The 19,043-nt window shown below is 35.7% G+C and overlaps 2 protein-coding genes across 4 annotated transcripts; one reads left to right on the top strand and one right to left on the bottom strand.

Moving 5' to 3' along the window:
* Positions 1-34: 34 nt before the first annotated feature.
* On the bottom strand, positions 35-14,045 carry LOC111443338 (DNA topoisomerase 1-like). 3 transcript variants are annotated; one of them, XM_023081114.1, is made up of 22 exons: positions 13,753-14,043; positions 11,818-12,468; positions 11,324-11,733; positions 10,412-11,066; positions 9,282-9,368; positions 8,911-8,957; positions 8,558-8,667; positions 8,279-8,379; positions 7,468-7,560; positions 5,663-5,746; positions 5,240-5,323; positions 4,146-4,214; positions 3,225-3,284; positions 2,142-2,213; positions 1,818-1,925; positions 1,672-1,748; positions 1,427-1,510; positions 1,118-1,229; positions 937-1,026; positions 666-731; positions 485-580; positions 35-329 (listed from the first exon to the last, which is right to left on the bottom strand). In XM_023081114.1, the coding sequence occupies exons 1-22, from the start codon at positions 13,870-13,872 to the stop codon at positions 207-209; spliced, it is 3,399 nt and encodes a 1,132-aa protein (XP_022936882.1). In that variant the 5' UTR covers positions 13,873-14,043; the 3' UTR covers positions 35-206. The 3 variants fall into 3 exon arrangements, with proteins under 3 accessions (XP_022936882.1, XP_022936881.1, XP_022936883.1); XM_023081113.1 differs by having other exon boundaries at positions 11,818-12,558; XM_023081115.1 differs by lacking the exons at positions 937-1,026; positions 1,118-1,229; positions 1,427-1,510; ... (1 more) ...; positions 1,818-1,925; positions 2,142-2,213 and having other exon boundaries at positions 11,818-12,558; positions 13,753-14,045.
* A 354-nt stretch (positions 14,046-14,399) lies between these two features.
* On the top strand, positions 14,400-17,972 carry LOC111443342 (calcium homeostasis endoplasmic reticulum protein). The gene is made up of 4 exons (XM_023081119.1): positions 14,400-14,603; positions 15,014-16,090; positions 16,535-16,809; positions 16,936-17,972. Exons 2-4 carry the CDS (start codon positions 15,075-15,077, stop codon positions 17,697-17,699), a joined length of 2,055 nt encoding a protein of 684 aa, XP_022936887.1. The 5' UTR covers positions 14,400-14,603; positions 15,014-15,074; the 3' UTR covers positions 17,700-17,972.
* The last annotated feature ends 1,071 nt before the right edge of the window (positions 17,973-19,043 follow it).

Here is a 19,043-nt window from a genome sequence, read left to right on the forward strand (position 1 = left end):
TAATTCATTTCATTGTATATTAGACAAGGGTTAACCATGTTTGTAAATCCAATTGTTTACATTTATTTAAAGTATATTTTTTTGTATTTTTCCCGTTGCAAAATTACAATAAAGTCAAAATTCCTACTAAAGAACCTGCGTCATGTAGCTGACAAAAATGAATAAATAAGCCAAAGGCCGCACATAATCCCCTCTATTGAGAAGCCCTAAATGGCTTCAACAGCTTCCTCAGCTTTTGCTTTGCTTTTAGGTCGCCCACACCTTCTAACATCTTCGCTCGACAGAAGCTCCAACGCTTTCGCTAAATCGACATCATTTGGCTTCAAGTTCTGTCATCGGAATAACACAACTTTTCAAGTAATTGTAAACTAAACCCTTAGTTTGAACAAAAACAAATAAAATGGGCTATAAAGCATTATATCCTTAATAACCATCCAAGGGAAATTGATAACAAAAATGAAAGTAGGAGGAACGAAAAAAAGACCTTGGGAACGGAAGCTATCGTGCGTCGATGCCTAACTGTGAACCCAGCTTTCGTGATCTTTATTAACACTCGTTGACCATCCTTTGGATGGTTTCCCTATCAAGAAGTGTTCCACAAAGATTAGAAGAATTTTATTTTAAAGGAGAAAGAAAGATGATATGTACAGAGAATGAAAATATACCAAAGTAATTGGGTAGCGTAATAGTTCAAGGGCGTCCTCAAGAGTAATAGAGTCCACGTCCTTTATCTGGAAGAGACAAAGAGCCACTCTTGAATCAAAATTTACAAGAAATTAAAGAGTATCTAATCAGACATTAACAAAAAAGTTTTCAGACATTAACAAAAAAGTTGTGTTCTTTAATCTGAAAATATACGCGAGTTTCATTGTAAATCGTGGCAAACAAAGAACTCGCTCCGTCTAAATTATAAGACAAGAAAAGAAAACCTCATACCTGGGAAACAGAGGTTCTTTTGGGCATGTACCCTTTCCTGTCCTCACCAAGCTGCACATAAAACCCATATGGACCACTCTTCAAAAGAATCTGAAAGGAAACATTCTTATAATTAACAAAACCATATAGAATGAACAAATGTATGAAAAAAAAAAAAAAAAAAAACGGCGGTAAACGCAACCTTTTCACTAGAAACTGGATGAAGACCAAGCAACTTTGGCTCTTCCACACTCTGGTTATTTTGAGGAGTAACTTCTTCTTCATCCTCACCATATAATGTTTTTGCAATATATCTGATGACAAAAAGAAAGTCGAGTACCATTTAGCCTGTTGATATGAAACATAATTGATTGTTTGAACTTTGAAGGACATTGGCAAAAGCGATAAATTCTCCCCTCGATGACCGAATGGTAGAGGGATCATGAGAAAAATTTACTCATCCAAACTAAAGTGAAGAAGTTATAACTAAATTATTCCTTTTCAAACTTACTTGCATCTTGGGTGTTGATCACAACCTATGAAATAGCCTGCACCATACCGACTAACTTTGAAGATCAGAGTGCCCTCCGTACAACTGAAAGAAAAAGAACTAAAAGTGAGCACAATACTTACTATTTTTTATTGGGAATATGACATTTTATTAGATCACTTAAATGTGAAGAAAAACCATCAGTGTTATTATCAAAGAGGTCAAAACCTGGTGATAAAATGGATGAAAAATAGGCAAACGCATACCTTGGACATGATCTACAATTATCAGGAAGAAAAGAAAATAAGAAGTCCTCATATTTCTTCTCCAGCATCTTTTCCACCTGAAATATCAGACAGCTTTGGTGTTACAGCTGAAGCATTCATCAGGAGAAAGGCTAGGTGTATGTTACCTGATGAATATGAACATTATTAGCACGTTCACAATATGTGCTGAACCGTGTCCAATAATCTTTTAGGAGGCCTTTCCATTCAGTTAAACCAGCAGAGACGTTATCAAGCTGAAGAAAGAAACTAGAACATTAGCTAAAATTTGAGATTTCCCGTAAAGATAATGAGGTATTCATGCTTGAACATCGGGTGACTTTTGTGAATGTCAACCAAACCCAATACAAACGACGAGCTACTATATTTTAGGCAGAACACAAAAAATGTATGATTGTGATCCCATATGTGGCAGTAGGAAGTAGAAAAACTTCGGTAACAATTGGACTCACCTCATTTTCCATGTCTGCAGTAAAACTATAATCAGTGACCTCGGAGAAATGATGACAAAGAAATGCGGACACCTTAAATCACAAAAGATGGAAAGAGGAAAATAAGAATTAAAATAGGCCTCATGAAAATTTGCACATCATAAATACAATTTGCAGATAAAATGGCACAGTCAAATGAAGAAGCCTGGTTCATAGGGCTTTTTCATTATTTTAAAACAATAATAATTATAAGGATTTATTTCTTTTTGTTAATTAAAAAATAATCTACTAACCCTAAATGCAGAAACTCATGTTTAGGGTTTTTTATTCATATTCTCACTTCAACTATGCTCTCCATTCTTAATGTATATTTCTTATATACTGCACCTCGGAAAAAATAAAAAATAAAAAAAAGAAGCCAGCATTTTTTTTTGCGCCTTGAAAAACATTGGCTACCATATGATTTGAACCCAACCCAAAATAGAATTGTAATGAAAACAAATATATCCTGGTCAATGTTGTTGACAAAATGTTGACAACTTTCAAGAAAAAAGATTATACCCCGGTTATCCTGACCCATAACTTGGATTTATGAATATGTCGACAGACACATTTCCCGACATAATTTCATCAATAAACTCAAATGCCTATAAAGTCATAGGTTCATCATATTCTACATGATGGCCTTTGCTGTAACTAAATATTCTCTTTTCAAGTAAAAGAAAATCTTTCATTGGATACCTAGAAAAATAAACAACCAAAAAAAACCCTTTTCAGAAAAACACTCCTATGAACTATCAGTTGCGAAATAACGCAGCAATATGCTACCGAGTGCAACCTTTGTTCTCTTCCTTAATAATAACTTCTGGGTGTGTCTTTCAATAATTAACCTGCAGTTCTGTCTAGGACCAGTACTGATAAGATATAGTGGATAATGGAACTTCTGTTTGACCCTCCACCTACTTTCTAAGATGCTAGCAAAGGAGTTAAAAAATGACTTGTTCATAAGATGCAATTCTTTACATCCTAAATGGGGCTGTGAAAAGGCAATAAATTAAATTTTGTAGAATTGGAATTCAATGTGATAAAGAGTTACAAGCATACCATGCGCCCACGAAACTCTGGATGTAGAACACGACTTTTCACTGACAAGTAGTTCCTGTCCTGAAAGTAAAATGAATCAAAGAATCAGAAGCAAGTGTATGTATCATCATTAAACTGTAAACAAATAACGTGAAAAGGTACGTCGGAATCAACAAAAGTGTCATAGACATTATAGGCAGACCTAAAAAAGAGATCCAAGTTCTGTTCATGATCACCTTACACTACAATGTAATCTATCATTGATGAATACATAAAATGTTTATCAAGGCATGTAAAATTTGAAACTGTTAACATAGATAACCAACCACGTCCTCTGCTTGTAGGAAATTTAACATGCGTTATGGATTGGCTTGTAGTGAAATTTAACATGCGTAATTGCAGTTCAACGCTAATTTTATTCAATAAGAGAGTAGGGGCTATGAGGACCCAAAGGCTATCAGTATGTTTGAACGCGATTCAAATACAACTAAAAACGTGACCCCTTAGCTGAAAGCCAAAACAAGTTCTGTTTAAGAAATCTGTACGGTCACTTCAATGTGGAAAGGAAACCAGGCATATTTTGTACAAAGACTGGAAAGGAGTATTGACATTCAGTTTTGAAATTATGATAGCAAAAGTAATATTCTTCGATCCTCCGAGAAGCAATAACAGATACTTAGCAGAAAGAAACTAGTTATCTTCTCAGAACACAAAATGGGACATTCATAACACTTATGTCCTAAGCTATTCCTCAACACGTTTTTCTTATGAGAAACAATATTTTATTGATATGATGAAACATAGAAAGGAAGGGTAGGAATCCAAGAGTGGGATATTTCTCACAATGATAGGATGCAATCATCCATTAAATTCGAACTTCATAAAACAGAATAATAAAAGACAAAAATTTCAAATCTATTGTTTGCAATGATCTATAGTAACCTGTAAAACTTTTAATGTGCTTGCATATGTGGAAGGTCTCCCAATCCCTAGCTCCTCCATCTTCTTAACCTGTAATATCCAGTTCCAGTGAAATAAGAAAATTTCAGACAGAAAACTAGACAGATGCAAAACGGGCCTGTTCACTTTACATTATGAGGGGTTTATATCCTATATCTGAGAAACCATATATAAGTCTAATCAGATCATAGCCTACAAAATAACCCCAAAAGTTATATCCTATATCTGGTGGGGCAGAGGAGCAAAATTGAATTGAAAATATATCCTACATATTCAAGAAAAACCAGTACTTATGTTTATTGTTTTACATCCAACAACTTAAATTTCCATAACTAGATGCGAAGCTGAAATTTTTCTACCATTGGGTTTTGTTCAGTTACCAGCCTGAAAAAAGGGAAGTCCGACCCCAGGTTCTCTATACTATTTGAACCATACATGAAGAATTTGAAGCTCTTGAACTCATCTTAAGTTCAGAATTATAATTTAGATATAATAAAAAGGAATTATATCTTCATTATTTTTTTTATTAGTATCTCCTGGATTTGTTTTTGGTTAATACCTTTCGTTCTGCACTCATTGCCTTCATGGCTAGCCTCATTTAATTTGTATTTGCCTCTAAGTTCATGATTTTATATTTTCTCTTTACTTTATTTTCACTCCATTTGGAGAGTTTGCATCCCTTGAACATTTATTCCTTTTAACTATATCAATGAGAAGTTGTTTATGGTTAAAATATTTGTGCGCGCACACACACATATATATTATAAATGAAGAATGAGTTAAGCATGAGAAAAAGGCATACATTTAAATAAAGAGATGCAGATGGGTGAATATAACATAGTGACAAGCGAAAATAATAAAAGAATTAAGAAAACAATGGCAACGACAAGAACAAGACATATACACCAATGTTCTGCATTTGTCAGAAACCCAATTTTTTCCAATAATTTTTTTAAAAAGAAAATTAAAAGGCGAAAGCTTTTGAATCTCAAAGATGGGTGACAATAATAATAGTTTTCAAGTATTCAGTTATTACAGGCTCAAAATTTCGGGTCTAATAGTTAGGCAGCACTTACCAATGTTCCCTCCGAATAGCGAGGAGGGGGCTGGGTAAAATGTTGCTTGAGTTCAACTGCAGCTAGAGACAATTGATCCCCTGACTAAAAAATAACTGGTTAATAAATATACATTTCTGTACCATCTGTACTATTGCAATCACCATTAGAAAATAATATTCAAGGACAAATTGCGAGCATGCAAAAGGGAGAGGATTAAGTAAGAAGAAAAATTTCTCAATTAATTGGAAATTCCAAATACATGCCACCTTGCAGTAGGAAAAAAGCAAATAGAAAGAATTTCTTCGATGTTTCAGTAATAGATTCATGTACATAGATGCTTAACATCATAAATTTTTCTACCAAATAGAAATAGGTTACGGTCTAGTAGATATTACAAAGAACAAAAATACCAACCAGAAGCAACAATATAAAACCTTGTACCTTCAGTGCATTAAGAATTCTAAAAAGTTCGTCCCGTTCATTTTCTTCATGGTCTTTATGTCTGATTGCATCAACTTCTGGATCCTGACAAATTATTAGATCTTTAGAATCCAAAAGAACCCCAGCCCCACAAAGACCGAATATTAAGAAAGAAGCACGTTCTTAAGGAGAAATAATGGGCAAGCATGAGGGTAGATAAGATGTCCTCCCAGATAAAACACCCCTCGAAACTCACAAAAAGTAGGACCATTTAGCATGAATAGTTGGTAATAATTTCAAAAACATTCAGAATGCAAACTCCAACTGGATGTGGAAGCTACAATACATGGTTTGAGCAGTTAGAACTAAAAACAGCTAACAGGTACTTCAATCAGAAAACAGTCATATTCAAACATTCCTTGCCAATATCTGTTTAAGAGCTAATATGCACGTAAGATCAAAAATATGAAAACAGAAAGACGTGTTTAAGCGAGAGAGACTACTAACTACTATATTAATGCAAGGTAATCTAAAAAGCAAGACAAACCATTGAACACCCTTCTCGTACCATCAATCTCATACTTACTGCAACCTTATGCCAAAGGGCTTTCCTTACAAGATGGAAACTCCAAAAACATTATTCCGATAGAAATATTTTGTGACGTTCTTAATGCCCAGCCACCCAACTCACTGGGAGGAAGGGCTACTTCCAATCATCCAGACAACCCTCTCTTCCATGGACCTTCCAAAGAAAACCCCCAAGTATCTAAATAACTTAATCTATCATTATCTTAAATATTTATGGAACATTGACAGAAAAGTCAGACAAGATTGATTGAATTGAGTGATAGAACCCAAATACAGAGAAATATAAAAGAGAACACAACTACAAGATAAACCGTGTGTTTTGAAGTACGTAAACCCTTCCTTCTTGGGATCATTCTCAAGCCTTAATTCACTAACCAAAATAATTTTTATATCTTCTGTTGAAGATCCCACAAATATGGGGGACTTCACAGTCCTTATAACATACATGGTTTACTACTCTCAATGTCAATTGATTTTGAGATGGTACCTCAAGTTTATCTAATATGGTATCTTAGTATATAAAGCTCAAACGGTATTTGATCCAAAAAAATATATATATATATATATTGGGATCCGATTCAAGAATGGTGAATCAAAAGAGAGCATCTAGAGGGGCATGTTGAGAATACCACATTGGAAAAATGGGTAGACCTCACAATTTTAAAGATACATGGTTTACCATTCTCATTGTCAATTGATTTTGAGATAGTGCAACATGTTTATCTAATATGGTATCATGGTCCATAAAGCCCAAACGGGTATTTGATCCAAAAAAAAATTGGGATCTGATCCAAGAATGGTGAACCCAAAGAGACACCATCTCGTGGGGCATGTTGAGAATACCACATTGGGAAGACGGGGAAATTTCACAATTTTATAAGATACATGGGTTACTCCTCTCTTTGCCAATTGGTATTGAGATGGAACCCCATGTTTATCTAATATCTCCTTCCCCTCCCTCTGTTTGTAACCTACCCCCATAATAAACTCCCTATCTAATTACTAATGTACCCTTAATAACATTCATATCATTAAAGTGATCTTCGAGAGAAGGATGCAATTTCATTCATTAAATTTATCCTAATGGATAACCAAAAAACTTCATAAGAGTTTTTTACAAAAATTAAAACAATTTAAAAAAAAAAAAGAATTAACGTAGATAAGCATCCGTTACATGCAAGTAAACAAAATAATCATTCTCTCTTTCAAGAATACTTAGCATGACTAGACTATCATACCTCAAAAACTTCTTGAAAGCCACGAAATTGAACTCTTGAGCATGTAGATCGGAAAATGATGGACTCATCCGCAAGTCCACTGTCAATTTGAATCTGGTAACATATATAAACAAAAAAGAAAATTGCAGATGTGCAACCAAAATTGAAGTAAACTACAATTTACAAATAAAAGTAGATAAATACATGCCATGAAAGAGAAGTTGTGAACTCATAGTCCGCTCTAATAAACAACCAGAAATTACTTCATTTTTTACCCAGAAAAAAAAAAAAAAAAAAAGATACACGAACTGTCATCAACAGTTGAAAAGTTATGCACAATCTTTCTTGATTTAAAAGCCCACTCTACGCCAAAATAAGCGCCTTTTCAAGTCAGGGTGGCTCTTGCCCCAAGTATCTCTACCAGAACTTATGAACTTGGTAAAACGTCTTATATTATTGTTAATTCTCTCGGTTAGGATTTGGTTGTCCTCAGTATCAACCCATTTGCCTCTTCTGTATCATGGCTTTAGGAATCAGTAGATTCCTTAAATATTTTTCTTAAAAGAAAGTGCATCTTGAGTTTTTTCATAAGAAACAAGAACTTGAATAAAATAGGGCCTTGATGTTTTTTTTATAATAAACAAAAACTTGTATGATAAAGGGTCATGATAAGATCTTCTTAATAAGAAAAACTAATAAAATTTTGGAATCAATAATGCAAATTTTATTATACAAGCCTCCCGTCCGTGTGTTAAATTTATCAATTCCAAACTGAAATATGCAAAATATTGAAAAAGAGAAGAGAAATATTGTAATGGGCATGCATTCTGACCTGTTCAGTGATAGAAGGTTCCATTTGACATGCCATCGTTCTGAGCCAAATAAGAGAGTATAGTTTGTGAGAATCTTCGTCGAGTGTTCCCACTAGCATTGCTGGAAGTGAATTCAATGAAATAAAACGAACACTAATTGGTTATAACGTTCTCACCAAAATGGGAAGGCTAAAGCAATAATCTTACAAGTGGACATAGTTGGAGCAGGTAACTAGAACAGAACAACTCATATATATTCCCTAATCAAGTATTATTTAGCCAGAAAATTATATAATTACAGGGTAATCGTTGCACATCAGTGGGTCTGATTGCTTCATGAGCCTCTTGAGCATTCTTGACCTTTTTAAAATATTTGCGTGCACTTTCTGAGACAAAGTTCTCCCCGTATCTGCAAACAGTAAGTTTTTGAAGAATAAAAAAATTAGAAGCCTAAAACCTTATAGGATGGAGGGAATTCAAATTGCACCTTGAAATTTCAAATGAAGATTATCCCCAAGTGAAAGAACGCTACAGCTATAGTAAAGTTACAAACATAAAGAGCCTTCTTCTAAATCAATTTGCCTAAAAAAGCTGTCACATAACTTTTCGTGCAAGTTACAAAGAAAAGGGAAGTTGAATTTTGAACTTTCACCTTTGCTTAATCAAGGAGCGAATGTCCTTAACAGCTTCATCAGAGATCTGAAATAGGAAGTAGTTCAAGCAAAGATGTTTAGACCAGATGCACCTAAGATTGTTTAATATGACAAAACAGCATGAACCAGGACAAAAATGAAATGGAATGTCAACCGAAGAACTAATTGCATACATAACACACATTCTTAAGGCCTTATTTCCATGCATTGATATGAAGAATTATACAGGTAACATCAAAGAATGAATAAAAATCCCAAAACAATTAATAGGAAAAAAGAGACTACTGGCAACAAGATAAACCAAGCTGCCTTGCCAAAGAAATAACAAGAAATAGTATGGAGGTATAGTTGAAGGCAAAAAAGTTCTTACATGTAGCCCATCTGTTCTTGGATAAGTTATTAAGCCAGCTGCCTTTCCATCAGCAAGTTGAATTCCCTCATAAAGTTTCTGGGCAAGCTGCATAGAAAGTTATATAAGTGACAGGAGCATAAAATGCCCCCCTATATTTCTAAGTTGTAAGAAGTAAAGGAAAAGGAAAATATTAAAAATAAAATAAAATAAAATAAAAAACTACAGCGTTATAGTCTTCAATCATGCATGAAACCCCTCATACATTCATAAAAAAGGTGAAAGCAAAAGGCATCATACCAGGAAAACAATCAGAGAGTAAATTAAGGTCAAACTAATTCTAACAGCATAAAATCGTAGTGGGACACAGTTAAAAGAAAATAGGTATATATATTCCACAATACGCACCATTTATAAAAGAAAATGGATTTAGATAAGAATAAGAGTAAAAATATGTCGGACAAGAATAGTTCTATTATTATATTAATCTATTTGATATTGAACTTTTGGAGTGTCCTTCAAGTAACCTTTTTTGTTGCCACGGCACTTTTCCCCTCAACCTCAATTGGAGGTGTTTCTTGCAATAGTTTCCCTTCACAAGGGGTCTCATCTACCCCAAACCTTTAGTTCAGATTGTACACTTTCAATTTATGGCTTGATATGTTTTGAAGAGCACAAAAAGGAAGCCACCAGAAAGAACAGAATAAGAACAGATTATTTAATTGTTTCAACTTCATCCATTCCCTATCAAAAACAGAAACAAGCAATAAACAAGATTTCTAATTTGGATCCACTAGAGTATTAAGACCCTTTAGCGCAAGAAACCAGCAAAAGATTTTGACTTTCACAAGATAATGATATTTCCAAATCACATTAAAAATATCATTAAGGTCCAACGAAGATAACTCCTAGAAGATAGATGTGAAGGAAAACACTCCCAAAATCTAATATTAGAACAATTGCCCACTTTATAAATAACTCTCTGAATAAAACATCAATATCCAGTAACACATTAGCAGATACCATGTTATTAATAGGGGAAATAATTATTTGGGGCAGACTGCTGTTTAGAAGTAAAATTTTAACTCAACATGACTGAATTATCTTATATCATGGGGAACTTCAAGAGTCAAAACAAAATTACCATGTACCTTCATTGTGTAACTTGCAGGAAAATTATGTTTGTTTGCTGCATCTTGCTGAAGTGTAGATGTTATATATGGCATTGGAGGGTTTCTCCGCACTCTATTCTTTTTAGAACTAAGAACTTGAAAATTTACTGACTTTAGTGCAGTTTCTATATTCTTTGCCTCTGTGGTGGAGCTAATTGCAAACTGATTTAACTTCTTAGAATTAAAATGGGTCAAATGTGCAGGGACTGTAAATTCTTCCACTGAAGAACAAGGATCTTTTTGGTTCAACTCAATGTCAATAGTCCAATATTCTTGTGGTTGAAATTCATCAATTTCCAATTCTCTATCACATATTAGGGCGAGTGCAGCTGATTGAACACGCCCAGCTGATTGACAACCTGGTAATTTCCTCCATAATAATGGTGAAATATTAAATCCAATCAAATAATCTAAAGCACGCCGTGCAAGGTAAGCCTGAACCAAGTTTGCATCAATTTCTCTAGGAGATTGCAGGGCACTTTTGATAGAAGCCTCAGTTATTTCATGAAAAACAACCCTTGCTATGCTAATACCTTCATGTAGAGCATCCTGCTGCTGCAACATCTCAATTATATGCCAAGCAATAGCCTCGCCTTCACGATCAGGATCAGATGCAAGAATAAGGTTCTCTGCTCTGAGGAATAAATACACAGCAAAAGAAAAGAAAATTAAAACTTTAGGAATTGGAGGTAAGAGAAAAGAAGCATTTTAGACATCACAAAATAAATGACAGAGATGCACAACAATGTCAACCATATACAAGAAGCAAACAAAACTTAATAAAAGAAATACAAATGTGTGTGTGCGCATGTAAACTTAACAATCCTTATCAAGTTAGCCAAAAATACAGTTGCATGCAGGCCAAGCTAAAAACAAAAGCCAGATACATACCCATTTAAGGAAACTTTTATGCTCTTGAGATGAGTCCAGGCAGCGGAAGGAACCTCCCACACCATACTGAAGTCATCATCAGGTCTAACAGATCCTGACCTTGCAGCCAAGTCTCTAACATGGCCATGACTAGGTAGCACCTCAAACATATCACCAAGATAATTCTGAATAACCTTTGCCTTCGTAACAGATTCCACCACCATAACAGACTTTCCCATTGGGGGATATAGCTTCTTCAAAGTTGTTATTCCCCGAGATTTCCCCCTTGCATCCACTACAAGGTTTGGCTTCTGTGGCAACTTACTAGCATCTTTCTGAGCTTCTTTTTTTCTGCTCGAGTTACCTTTTTTCTTGTTGGATTGTTGTGTAGTTGAAACAGAACCTTTGGCAGTACCCCCCGATGATTTTTTCTGAAAAATTGCACTGTTAGTTAAAATAGTGCAATGAGAAGGGAAAAATGGATTAAAAACATCCATCAATTACTATTTGCTAACCTTCGGATTTTGTACAACATTCTTATCAACATTGCTACTATCTAAGCTCTTTGACTGACTATCCTTGCATACTGCTTCAACATCTGAAGAATTGGTTGGAGATATAGCTTCCTTCTTTTTCTTGCTCCCAGAGTTCTTTTCTTTCAAACCCTTGGATGCTTTCCTAACGGATGAAGAAGAATTAGATGAAACTTTACCTGCCTCCTTGGTAACTCCAACCAACTGATCGCTTGAATTTGTTCCAACAACACTAGTGGAGCCAGTGGACCCTGAAGCACTAATTCGCTTTTTCCTGGATGTAGCAACAGGCTTGGCACCCTTCGATTTTTTATTCAATCCTTCAGATGGGAATGTACTTGTTCCATTACTTGCATATTTAACATTCTCATTCTCAGTTTTATTCAATGCTTCTGTAGATTGAGAAAAGAACTTCTTTTCAAAAGCTCTATAATTAGGTAATGTAGGTGTAAAAGTGCCATTTAACACCTGTCGCTTAGAAGCATTTGGGGATGCAACAGAATGATGAAATCCCAACGGTAAGCGGGAATGTAGAGTGAAAACACAACTTGGCCCATCACATGTACGACACTGCCCAGCCTTTGCACGTTCAGTCTTGACAGCAAATGTTACTCTGCTTTTTCTAAAAACAAGCTGAGAACATTTGGCGTAATTACAAACAGTGGAAAAAGGTAAAACGGGTATGCATTTGCTAGTATTATTTTGAAAAGTCCTGCTCTGCAACTGTAACGCAAACACCAAACAAAATAACACATTATCACCATAATAAAAGAATGCTGGGCTGCTCCACAATATTTCGAAATAGAAGGTCAACAGAAGTAACTAAAAATTGTCAAATGGCAGAAATTTGCATGGCATTTAAAACATTAGAGCATACATGGCGTTGCAACTTTTCGAACGTTTTTTATTTTCTTAGGAGACATTAAATTTTAAAATTGTTCATAATAGTCCATTTCTAATATTTGCTGCAAGACAAATCCACAAACGGGAGTGAATGAATCTAAAAATTAAAAACTCAAATACGCGCGGTGAAACTAAAAATAGAGATTGGCAGAAAACACATTATCTCACAGCCATAAAAACATAAATTCACTAGGCAACTCAAACACATTCAGAAAAAGAACAAGTAAGCGAAAGTAGCCAAAAGATCAAATGCCAGAAGTTTACGCTCAGCAACAAAAATTGTATTGACCGTTCAAGCATGTATAAAAATTGCAACTTTTCCAACATTTTCTCCAGCAAGCTTGTATTGACTGTTGTCACTTGGTTTCTAAAAAATTTATACCATTATCATTTTCTCTAGCAAGTTATATCTTGGTGTAAACTGTCTTACTTCCTATAGTTATACCTCCCTCATTGCAAATTGAGAAGGTCTTTTGTAAACACCATGGGTACATCCCTTTTGTAAATTTCAATCATCAATGAAATTGTCTTTTATCAGAAGAAAAAAAAAATTATACTGTTCATCTCTGATATTTGCTGCGAACAGATATCTAATCTGAATGTAAGAGTACGAATTAAACAATTCCAAAACAACATATTAAACAGCAAAGAAAAACTTGGTGGCAAACATACTACCGCCGCGATAAAGATATAAATTCACTAGGCTACTCCAAAACAATTAGAAAACGAACAAAAGAGCGAACCAAAATGTCCAACACCAGAAGTTCGATTGGCGTTAAAAAAAAAAAAATTTAAAAAGACTTCAAGCCAGTATAAAATTGCAACTCTTCAAACGCCATAGAGATACATAACTGATCATTATGAAACAAGTTTTCATAAATTTCATAAAATTAAGGTCTAATAAAATACTTGCTGCCAGACAATTCTCTAGACAAAAACGCAAGAGTTTAAATGTTTTTTTCTCTAAATCAGAAAAAAAAAAACTGCATAGAGCAATTGGTAGAATATGAGAACCTTAGCCAACAAAGGACGGAGTCGCGAGAACGAAGCAGACGGAGTTGTTGAAAATACAGAGGAAGAAATAGCGTTGCTGGAAGTAGTTGCCATGAACAAGCTCCTCTGAAGCTGCCTCATTAACTCAGCAGAATCAAATGGCGAGCACGCTCGCTTCCAAGCTTCTCTCGGTTACGCTCTCACCTCCAAGTACAGAGAGAGAGAGAGAGAGAACAAAGGAAGTTTCAGAAACAACCGAGGCGCCAAGAAAGGGGTTTTTGGGTGAGAGAGGTTTTGGGATTAAGCAAAGCAGCCGCTCTCGCGCCACTCCATTAGGGTTTTAGGGCCATGTCATTTTTTTTTTTTTTTCCTTCCTGAAAATTTATTACTAAACAAAATTTCAAAAATAACATAAATATAATTCAATTAATATATGGTTATTTTAATAATATTTTACATATTCTAAATTTTTTTTAATATTGAAATTAATTTTTTAAAATTTGACTAACCATTTTAAATATTTATTAAAAAGTGCAATTGTAAGAAACAAATTAATTATTAAAGGGCAGATATTTATTTGGATAAAATCTAAAATAAATTAATAAAGAAATCATAGAAGTTTAATTAAATTAAAATAACAAACAGTAAATAGAAAAATAAAGAAAATAATGCATCAATTCCCTAGTTCGATTTCAGAGTCGGGACCCGGGCGAATGCGTTTATCGCAGGTTCGCTTGAAGCCCTAAGGATCCATTTCGAAGACCGGAAATTACAGCGGTGACCGGCGCCGAGCTCGTCGGAGTCGTCGTGGAATCGCAAGAACGAAGAAAGAGTGCAAAGCAGCTTGGAGGCTTGTGTGAAAGACGACGCTGGTTAGTGTAGATATGTTCTGGCACTAAACAATTTTTTTTTTTTTTTTTTCTGTTATGGACGAATTTCCGTTATGTAGCTGAGATTTTGATGAAAAAGATACAGAGAAATTATAGGATTTTTGTTCGCAATGTTCTGTAAATGATGTGCGAAAGTACTGCAAGCTAAGCGGTTTGTGTATGCTTGTTTTTGAGGATTTTACTTTTGAACTCTCAGGAGTAAGTCAAATGTAGTTTGCTAATACTTGCTTTCAATTTGGAGTTGTTTGATGATAAGAAATGGGGATGGGACGAAATTATAGCTTTTGATTGTTTGGAGGATGATTAATGATCTGTTTCTTTGCGAAATTATAGCTTTTGATTGCTTGGAGGATGATTAATTATCTGTTTCTTTGCGAAATTTGTGCCTACAGACTGAAGATTTTGTGGAGATTGTTATCCAGCTGATAACTGATAGAGAATTCTCGATAGCTAATGGATCGGCAGTCTCAAGATTATGCAGCTGCTTCTGCTATGGCTTATGCCCAACAGCAGAGACAGGCAACTAATCTGCAACAGCAGCAGCCATTTGGATTTCATGGCCAACATCAACAATTTCCTCCATCTGTCCCAGGTCCTCCTTTCCTACCGCCGCATCCTGCTATGCAACAGTTCCCTTATCACCACCCTATGCAGCAGCAGCAGCCACAGCCCCACCCACATCATCCACCCCACCCCCACCTTCTTCATCTTCAACAACAGCAGCCACCACCAGCTTTTGCTCCTCATTTACCCCCTCCCATGGGTCATTCACCTTTCCATGGTCCCTATGATTCTGCTCCTCCACCAGTTCCACCTCCTTCAGACCCTGAGCTCCAGAAACGGATAGACAAACTTGTGGAGTATATCATAAAGAATGGCCCTGAATTTGAATCCATGATACGTGAAAAGCAACAGGACAACCCAGCATATGCCTTTCTCTTTGGTGGGGAGGGGCACGGTTACTACCGATATAAGCTTTGGCTAATGACTCGCCCCCACCTTGGAGGACCCTTCAACCCTCCCTTTCCATCTTCATCCATGCCCATGTTGCACCCTCATCCAAATCCTATGACAAGTCCGTCTCCCCTTAATGCTCCTCCATTGAATGCTTCTGCATCAATAATTGGGGGTCCTCAAATGCATCAAACTTCTTTTGCTTCTTTCTACGAGCAGCAGCACCATCAACAGGCTTTTGGAGTTCCTGGTCGGTCGGATTATGATCAATCTTCAAAATCTTTTAAAGGGCTTTCTGGACCTCTTCCTTCTGATGTTGCTTTGGAGCTCAACAATGTGCTTAGTAATCTCACTGGTGCTAAAGAATCAATTAAAGGTGCTAAAACTTGGTTCATGCAGCGGTCTCCTTTTGCTCCAGCCATGGCCGAGGCACTTAGAGACATGGTATTTAACATAGATGATTCCGAGAAGCAACTTCATATAATTTACCTCGTCAATGACATTCTTTTTGAGAGGTACGCTACCATATGATTGCTTTCATTAATGTTATTTCAAATTTATAATTTCTTGGGTTAGTGCATTTAGCATGCTGCAGTTCATGATTGTTGTTGAACACCATGTACAGCTTTCTTTAATTCTTAAAACTTTTGTAAAGTACTGCTCCTTTAGTGAGGGATGTTCTCTCCTTTCTTGCTCCTTAAATAGAATCACATTGTTTTATGTTCTACTTCAATGGTTCTTGAATGAGTGCGTCAATATTAATGAAGTGCATTGATTGTATTCAAGTTAATTACTTCGTTTCCTGATCACATTCAGTTGATGGTTTTTCTTTTTGTTCTGATAGAAGTTCTATTCAATAAATCATCATTCGTGTTGATACAAATCTGATAGCAGTACTACAACATAATTATTCGAAGGGTGAGCTTTTTCCCCATTAAATTTTCTTCCAAATTTTGCAGCATGATGCGAAGAATCAACGCAAAGGACCTTGATAATGAAGCTCTAGCATTCGAACCAGTTTTAGGTTCCATGCTTGCAAGAGTATATCACAACCCTCAAATGAAGGAGGAAAGCCAGTTGAAATTACAGAAGTTGGTACAATTCTGGGCGTCCAAGGAGATTTATGATCAGAATACTATTAACACACTCGAGGGTGAAATGATTAATGGGATACCAACAAAAGCTTTGCCGGGGCATCCAAAAGAGACACCAGCTTCAGTAGATTCAGCTGCCGGTAGGCCTCTCTCGCATTTTTATCTCTTATTTTCTCTGTGCATTTGCAGAGTACTACTGTGAGATAATGATGTTTTCAGGTAAAATGGCTATAATCTTTGTTAAACTTCTTCTTGGTGCCACGCAGGATTGACGTCGCATACAAATAACCTTACCGTGCACCAATGGCAACCTGACAGGCAAGGTGCCATTCCAAGTTTTCCCGATCAAGAGCACCCCGATAAGACTGTTCCCGCAGGCCAAACGCTGCCAAGATCCGTGACGCCACAGCAGTTTCTACCAAGTGCAATACCCACTGCTGCTTTTGTAAGCTCCATTCCCTTGCCAACTTCTGTACAACCACCAATCCAACAGCCCAATGCCCAATTAATGCCACCACAGCCTGCTGCTGTGGGTGAAAAATTGCCACCATATCCTTTGTTCCCACCTGGTCTTATCCCTGGAATGGTGAGAAAAATGCAGATTGGAAGTGGAGTCCCATATTCTCCCATGAGCCCTTTGGATATCCCAACTATGATTCCTCCATCCAATATATCTCCCTCTGAAGTTCTTGAGAGAGTGTCTAAGTTCTTTAAAGAGATTGGTGAGGTTAATCCCTCAGAAGGACCCATGAGTTCTGATTCCAAAGATGACGATTATGAGTACGAGAGAGAACCGCCCGTGCGTAAGGGTGGAGCTTGCATTCCTCCTCCTCCCAACCTTCAGGTTGACCCAGAGACGGGTGCTTATGCTGATGGAAGCGTAGATCGAAAAGGCTCAGGAAGGTTAGGACTCGGAGCATCGGCCAATCCAAACGAGGATAGTCAATATGATGATGTTTATACTTCTTACAGGAAGCAAAGAAGTACCAATTACCACACTTCTATGAGTGCAAGGGCCACAACAAAGTGAAAAGAAACGGATCAATTTATTACTAGGAGTGACCCCATAGTTTGAAACATGTAAGATACCAACTTTTTTCTGTTTACTTCTAAGTTTTGCTGAATTTATTCACCATGCTTAGCTCATTAGCCATCGGACTCGACCCGTTGAATTGTGTATTTAGTTTTGATCTTAAGAATCGTTTTCTGAGCGGATAAGACGATATGAAACTAGATTTGTTTCTTTAAGATTGATTCCTCTGGTAAATTGGATAGTGAATTTCGTCCTACAACAGTTGGCTCACTCCATTATTTGTGGAATTTCTCCTTAAATCTGTACTTGATAGAACTCAAAGGCATGTCTTGTTTGGCAAAAGCAGATTCAATGTGACATTTCCTTGTCTTCGTTATCACACATTTGTATCTAAGTTTATAAGCATAACATGTGCATGTATTACCATTTTTTACAAAAATAAATAAATAATTAGAAATGTGTAAAAGTCGACAAATATGAATGAAGGAAAAAGGTAGGAACCCATAAACAAGAGAATCAAGTTCGTGATATGAACAGATATTGGTAGACATTTTCTTTCTTTGAGTTACGAACTCTTTGGATATTAATTGGTATCTTTATCTATTAAGTTGTGCTCGGATCAGCTATTGATCAATTTTTTCAGGTATATCGACAAAAATGAAATAAATAATGTTTATTATGAAAGACTTTAAGGGTATCCATCATCACATGCTGCTTGGGTCCATAACTTTAATTAAAAAGAAATATGGTGAGAGATATGATGCAAAATATATATTTTCACCTAATATTTGTTACCAAAACTGAGGAGTTTCGTGTAGAGCTGTTTGTGTCTAATCATATTTCTTCTACTTCTTATAAACAAAGAGTACAAAAATATCATATATCTCACCGACAATTATTTACTTTATATTACAAATTTAGTCACTAATTTTTAAAATCTATTTAATCTTTCAAATTATAAAAGTATTTAACAGATTACTCGAGTGACAATTTTGTGTTAATTAGTTCATAATTTTAAATTCTGCGTTAATAAATTATAAACTTATTCATTAATATGTTCCGAAATTTATTGATTTACTAAACACAAAATATAGGAGTTATTTAAATCATAAGAGCCTGTTTTACCCATAAGCCTGTTTCACTTTCAACTGCCAAAGTGAAATCCTGTCGGCTGAGATTCCAAACCCATTGCCGTTGGGACAGTCTTATAGGTAAAAGTTTTCCAATTCCTCGCCGTGTTTTTTTAATCTCTCCAAGGCAAGAATCACTATATTATTATGTCCAAGATTTTTAGGTTCCCTTGGGACAGTCTTATGGGTAAAAGTTTTCCAATTCCTCGCC

This window comes from Cucurbita moschata, unplaced genomic scaffold (assembly GCF_002738365.1).
Source record: "Cucurbita moschata cultivar Rifu unplaced genomic scaffold, Cmos_1.0 Cmo_Scf00005, whole genome shotgun sequence".
In the NCBI taxonomy this organism is placed as follows: Eukaryota; Viridiplantae; Streptophyta; class Magnoliopsida; order Cucurbitales; family Cucurbitaceae; genus Cucurbita; species Cucurbita moschata.

Coding starts and splice junctions, on each gene's coding strand:
- LOC111443338 (XM_023081113.1), bottom strand. CDS start 13,872: ATGAGGCAGCTTCAGAGGAGCTTGTTCATGGCAACTACTTCCAGCAAC. Junction 581..665: donor TACGCTACCCAATTACTTTG/GTATATTTTCAT, acceptor ACTTCTTGATAG/GGAAACCATCCAAAGGATGG. Junction 330..484: donor CGATAGCTTCCGTTCCCAAG/GTCTTTTTTTCG, acceptor TTCCGATGACAG/AACTTGAAGCCAAATGATGT.
- LOC111443342 (XM_023081119.1), top strand. CDS start 15,075: ATGGATCGGCAGTCTCAAGATTATGCAGCTGCTTCTGCTATGGCTTAT. Junction 16,091..16,534: donor AATGACATTCTTTTTGAGAG/GTACGCTACCAT, acceptor CAAATTTTGCAG/CATGATGCGAAGAATCAACG. Junction 16,810..16,935: donor TTCAGTAGATTCAGCTGCCG/GTAGGCCTCTCT, acceptor GGTGCCACGCAG/GATTGACGTCGCATACAAAT.